The 6,401-nt window shown below is 34.9% G+C and overlaps 1 protein-coding gene across 2 annotated transcripts; it reads left to right on the top strand.

Annotated features, from left to right (window-relative positions):
* Positions 1-353: 353 nt before the first annotated feature.
* LOC120536693 (killer cell lectin-like receptor subfamily G member 1) lies at positions 354-6,157 on the top strand. Of its 2 annotated transcripts, none has more exons than XM_039765138.1 (4): positions 354-998; positions 1,075-1,163; positions 3,646-3,732; positions 5,912-6,157. In XM_039765138.1, exons 2-4 carry the CDS (start codon positions 1,088-1,090, stop codon positions 6,112-6,114), a joined length of 366 nt encoding a protein of 121 aa, XP_039621072.1. In that variant the 5' UTR covers positions 354-998; positions 1,075-1,087; the 3' UTR covers positions 6,115-6,157. The 2 variants fall into 2 exon arrangements, with proteins under 2 accessions (XP_039621072.1, XP_039621073.1); XM_039765139.1 differs by having other exon boundaries at positions 354-754.
* Positions 6,158-6,401: the final 244 nt, after the last annotated feature.

Raw genomic sequence — 6,401 nt, forward strand, 5'->3', positions numbered from 1 at the left:
GGTTTCTGTGTTGGCAATCTGCGCCACCACCACTGATCAGGGCACCATGAAGTTTGTACATTGATGGATTGAAGACCAGAGGTCCACATGACCATCATCATCTAATTCCTCCACGTGAAGCCTGGAGGACTGATTGAGATCATTGATGTTAAGTAGAATGTCCAGTGAGGGCTGGTGGTCTCATGGCCTTGGAACCCCTGCAGATTTTAATTTTTTTTGTTTTTTGTGTTTTTCTGTCCTCCTTGCCATCAGACTTTACTTTATTGTTTGTTAATTAGTATTGCCTAATCTTATTTTTATATATTATTTTTTCTTTCTTCATCTTGTAAAGCACTTTGAGCTCCATCATTTGTATGAAAATGTGCTACAGAAATAAATGTTGTTGTTGTTCATGTAACACATCCTTCAAACTTTGCAAAACTGGCAGAGGTTTGTAAAATGGAGTTGGTTTGGTTGGACATCGAAACTTCAATGACTAAGAACTGGGGTTAGAAGTCGACTGCGTGAAGTTCTTACTGGTATAAGAAGTGTGATGAGATATTGAAGGAACAGCGTTCATTTACTGATGAATTAAATGTCACATTTTGCCTAATAATTTATGAGCTCAAATCTCTCTTTATGTTTCAGGAGTCTTTTGCAAACTGCTAAAAAAAAGCACTATGATTATAAAGGAAGGATTTCTAGAGACGTGGTTTATTATTTCACTGTAACTTCACCCCGCTATCCCCCATTTCAGGACTGTTGTATTGTTTTTGTAAGTAGAGAATAATAGCTTATGGCACTGCACACTTTACCTGACAACTCAAATTGTAAATCTCTACAAAAACATTGAATTTTGAGTCTCTAATTATATTCTTTTATATGCTTATAATGTAATTTTGAGGTGAATACAGAGGCCCAGTTACCTGCATGCCAGCACTTCATTTTTTTTGTTGTTTTTAAGAGGTACTTGAATCAAAGAGAGCGACTCTGAAAGATAACTATTAGGCCAGTTTTAGGTAAACTTCATTTCCTGGAGCTGCTATTTAAAACGTTGTGCACAGACAGCTTTACTCACCTCTTCCTTTACTTCAGACGTTAAGCAGACATGACCAAAGAAGTGAAGCATGAGGAGCAAAACCACAGCGAAGGAATGAAAAGATCAGGCAACTGCACATGTTCAGGTATCCTTTAATTGTGTCATTTTAATTATACTTGAATCAAAAGAGAATATTAAAAATACAATGCACTGCAAACATAACAGTTTAGAACTATAATACGATTACTAAACCGTCAAAAGCCTTAAGATATTTGCTTTGCTTATCTCATATTCTTATCCTTTTCATTATCTAATTTTTTTATCAGATGCCATCTACAGTTTTGAGTCTAATACTGAAAAGCTATCTTTCAGTATAATGTAAAATATAAATATATTTAAAGATTATATCTGTAGTTTGATTCCTTTCTTTTACTTAATATATAAGACATATATGTTTTTAGTTACTGGTTTGAAGTTAACACTGGGTTTCGAATTTGTGCTGTTACAGTGCGATTTTGACAAACATATATCTATTGGATGATATTTTCAATGCCAGGTTAATATCTGTTTCAGATATACTTTAATATACAAAGAAAAAAAAATCAACCTATGTGTTAAAACAGTATCTTAAAAATATTGTAAGATATCTGACAGTTTATTAATCTTTAATTTAAAAAAAATATTGGCAACATACAACAATGGTATTAATTGTCATATTTGATTACACATAGATTTCAGTATACTTTAATATTCTTTAATACATTTATTCTTGAAGTATTTGATATATTTTAAGTATATTAATATTGGTAATAATATATAATCTATATGGATTTATTTAACCTTAAACAAAATATCCTGCTTGACATCGATCATCAGGTGTTGTTTTATACAACAGAATAACGGACAAGTGATCTTTGTACATTTCGTCTATGCTTTACAAATCATAAAAATATCAAATGCATTAAAAAAATGAAATATTACCCGTGGACAACACAAGAGAGCAGGAGAAAAAATTCAGCCAACATCATTTCTGGAGACAATAAACCGCATTGGGAATTCAATCTCTGATTGATTATGAGAGACAAACTCCCAGTTATGGTGACCCCTCATCGTCATTCAGTGGTCATCACATATAATCTGCAGTACACCACGATTAAAGAAACAATGCATTGAAAAGCTCTGGACGTGGAAAGAAGAAGTGTATTTATTTCTATAGCGCGTTTTCATACAGATCATGTAGTTGAAAGTGTTTTACAAGTAAATAAGAACCTGAAACTGGAATGTAAAAGTGCCGTTACAAAACTTAAATACATTGCAACATACTGAAAACATATGTGGAGTTCAAGTATATATATTAAGAATATATAAAGAAACACATATTCTATTAATATACTGGAACAAAAATTTTTCCAAATGAATTTTGACCAGCAATTTACTGTAGACTGTGGTCCAGACCCAAGACGGGTCATTCATGCCATATTGTGTTTTCTTACTTGAAGAAAGTTAAACGCAGTCATCTCAACGACTCCAATTTACTTTCAACCCCTTTGTAACTCACTAAACGTTTCTCAAGTCAGAGGAAAAGAAAATAATAACCTGAAACTGGATTGTAAAATTGTCTTTATGAACATAAATGTTAAAATATCCCATATATTTCAAAATAATATAATATATTTTTTTGTTTTAAATGCATTTTTAGGACAGTATATTTTCATATCTGAAATATATATGTAATATGTATATAATATCATTTAATAGTAATCATTTTTCCACATATATTGTGTTCAAGATATGCAATATACTCTGTGTCTGGTGGATCATTCATGTATTTTCTTTTTACCTGGAAAACAAAATCCAGTCATTCCAATGAATCAATTTATTTGGATCTCCTATTACTCATTAAAAGTAATTCAAGTAGGTAATGTAGCTGCCTCAGCAGACAGGCTGCGGTTTATTCCATGCAAAAATAATTGCATGCACCTTCTTAGATTTTAATGCAACGCTTTACTTATTTTTCACCATAAGTAGTTAAATTAGACAGTAAATTACCACAATTAACATTATGAAGGAGCACAGGGTGAGCTGCAATTGATTTTACTAATTTTACAAATTTGTTGTTTTTGGAAGAAAACTTGGTTAAATGTGTATCGCTTCTTTCAACTACAATCGGGCTAACATTTTTAAACTGATTTGTTCTAACGCAAATTTTCTATTACTGAAATGCACATCTCAAAATAAAAAAGTTACTGATTTTTTTAAATACATTTTATTTTATGTGTTTTTTCATAAATTGTTTAATATCATGGCACTTAAGAGTGGCGACGTGTTTTATGGTCCAATGTGTGAAGAAGAATTTCTCTGTACTCGGCACACATGACAATACAACTACTGACTGTACATCCCGCACTACTGCTACTAACAAGAACTGACTACATGCAAAAATAATCTTATATTTGCCATTACACAAAGGAAAATTAAATGCTGGCTGTGGTCGTATCATGACGAGCAATTTAAAAAACTCAAATATTATTTTTTTTATTATACTTTTAGACTACAGTATATTTTTGTTCTGCCAGATCTTAATCTTCCATTATCACAGTCTTCTCCTTTTTTTGATTTATTTGCTGTGAAGCCTCTTATCAAGTGTCTGCTCATAACAACTGGAGTTCTCTTAGGAGTTGGACTGGCGTACCGAGTCTTGATAATAGCAGGCAGTAAGTTTCTTTGTTTATGACAAGGTCTGTATTAAAGAGACGAGTGTCTTTATTGTTCTGTGTTAATTTATATTAGGTGTGGTTCTGGTTAGTAAGTTACTAAATTTTTTTTAAAATATGTCATCCACTGTTCATGTAATTATTCAAACTGTCTTACTTGACATTGATCATCAGGTGTTGTTTTGTACGACAGAAGAACAAACAGGAGACGGCCATCAGTTTTGGAGCCTTCTGTCTTTGCCTTATCATTCAATTTAACTTATTTTTATTCTTCACTGAGTACAGATTAAGAGAGCATAAACAAATCCACAGATATAATGCACTAGCAAAATACCCGCGCTTCGCAGTGGAGAAGTGTGTAAAGAAGTAATGCAAAAGAAAAGGAAACATTTTAATAATAACGTAACATGATTGACAATGTAATTGTGTTGTCATTGTTATGAGTGTTGCTGGCATATATACTGTATATATATTGTGGTCCCCGAGGGGGCGTCCGTCCTGGTTATGTTGGGGGCCTCGGGTACAGGGCTTGGAAGCCCAGCCCTGTAGGGACCCATGGCCACCACCAGGTGGCGCCCCAATGCCGGAGTATCCCGTGTGGGACACGGTTAGGGCTGGAGCCCGGCCGGGACGCCCAGGAGGACCAGACACATATAAACATATATATACACACACATATATATATTGTGACGGACAGCCGGGTCCCATGCCCGGCCGGGACGCCCCTGTTGTGTATATTCCGGAGGAGCCACCATGGACTCCGAAGCCTAGCTGCTTGAATTCTCAGCCCCACCCGGAAGGGCAATTAGGACCAGGTGGTCAACCACCTGGAACTCTTCCGGGTGGGGTATAAAAAGGGCCTGCCACCTCCACTCGAGGCCAGAATCGGGAGGAAGAGGACGAGGTTGCCTGGGAGGAGTGGTGGAGTAGGAAAGTTTGGTTTGTGTGGGTTTTTGTGCTTGGGACTGTGTTGCAAGAGCAAAAAATAAAACCCTTGAGTGTGAACACGTGCCTCTGCGTAGTCTGTGCCGGGTCGGGCGCTATATAGCGCCTTTTCACAATATATATACACATATACAAATATATACATACTAGACATTAAGCCCGTTACAATAACGGGCGCTAGAACAGTAGTGCATAAACATTAGTATGAACAGTCAATATTAAATGGCAAGGGACCTTGTATGTAGCTGTAATATACGTCACTGTATTGTGTGCCTTTAATTTTCTCTCTCAGTAATACTGGTTTGTATTTCTGTGAAATGCCTGTAATTTTGTATGACAGTAATACAGTGGAACCTCGGCTCACGACCATAATTTTGTTCCAAAACTCTGGTTCTAACCCGATTTGGTCGTGAACCAAAGTAATTTACCCCCATAGGATTGTATGTAAATACAATTAATCCATTCCAGACTGTATGAACTGTATGTAAATATATATATTTTTACGTTTTTAAGCGCAAATATAGTTAACTATACCACTGAATGCACAGCGTAATAGTAAACTAAATGTAAAAACATTGAATAACACTAAGAAAACCTTGAACAACAGAGAAAACTAACACTGGAAGAGTTTGCGCTATAGCCTTACGACCCACTCGCTAAAAACACCTTTTTTAATGAGTTTTAAGCACAGGGAAAAAAATTAACATTTGAAAAATTAATAAACAACCAAGAAAAGTAACACTGCAACAATGCACACGCACACGCCTGTGTGTGTGTGTGTATATGTATATATATGTGGATGTATGTGTATATATGAATGTACATATATATATGTATTTATATATGTGTGTATATGTGTATAAGTATATATGTATGGATATGTATATATATATATATGTTTATATACAGTATGTGTGTGTATATATATATATATATATATATATATATATATATATATATATATATATATGACAGCAACATTCATCACTCACAACAATGACAAAACAATTACATTGACAATCATGTTGTGTTTTTTTTTAAATGTTTCCTTTTCTTTTTCATTACTTCTTTAACACACTACTTCTCCGCTGCGAAGCGCGGGTATTTTGCTATTACTTCTATATAAGAAAGAGGAGTGGAAAATTCACAAGTTGTTAATTTCTGTGAAAACCAAACAAATGCAAAGAAAAGCTTACATCTTTTTTCATCATATTTTAACTTCTCTTATTTCCAGTGCATCAAACCGAGTGCTGTCCTGAGCTGTGGGTTTCAAACAAAGAGAACTGCTATTATCTTTCGACTAATAAGACAACATGGCAGATGAGTAAGGATGACTGCACCTCAAGGGGGGCTCAGCTTGCTGTGATTGAGGATGAGGAGGAGCTGGTGAGTAGAAACTGGGAAGAGAGGATAGTCAGGAGTGAAACACTGTGCTGAAGGTGAAAATCAGGAGCCTGAGATGTAATTCATTTACTTATTTAGTCATTCGTTAAATTATTGGTTCTTCATTCTCAAGGCTTCCCTCAATAACCTAAAATTGGATAAATGGAGGAGCAAATGGTTGGTTGGATGTTATTTTAACCATCCCAGTATGAGTGGGAGTGTCATTGAGCCCTGTGATGGTCTGACGTTCTGTCCTTTGCTGTTTTCTGCCTTACACTCAGTGCTTTCAAGATTGGCCCCCTGCTGCTATAAAAAGCTATTTGACTTTTATTTTTCCTACT

The sequence above is a fragment of the Polypterus senegalus genome, chromosome 10, assembly GCF_016835505.1.
Source record: "Polypterus senegalus isolate Bchr_013 chromosome 10, ASM1683550v1, whole genome shotgun sequence".
Taxonomy (NCBI): domain Eukaryota; kingdom Metazoa; phylum Chordata; class Cladistia; order Polypteriformes; family Polypteridae; genus Polypterus; species Polypterus senegalus.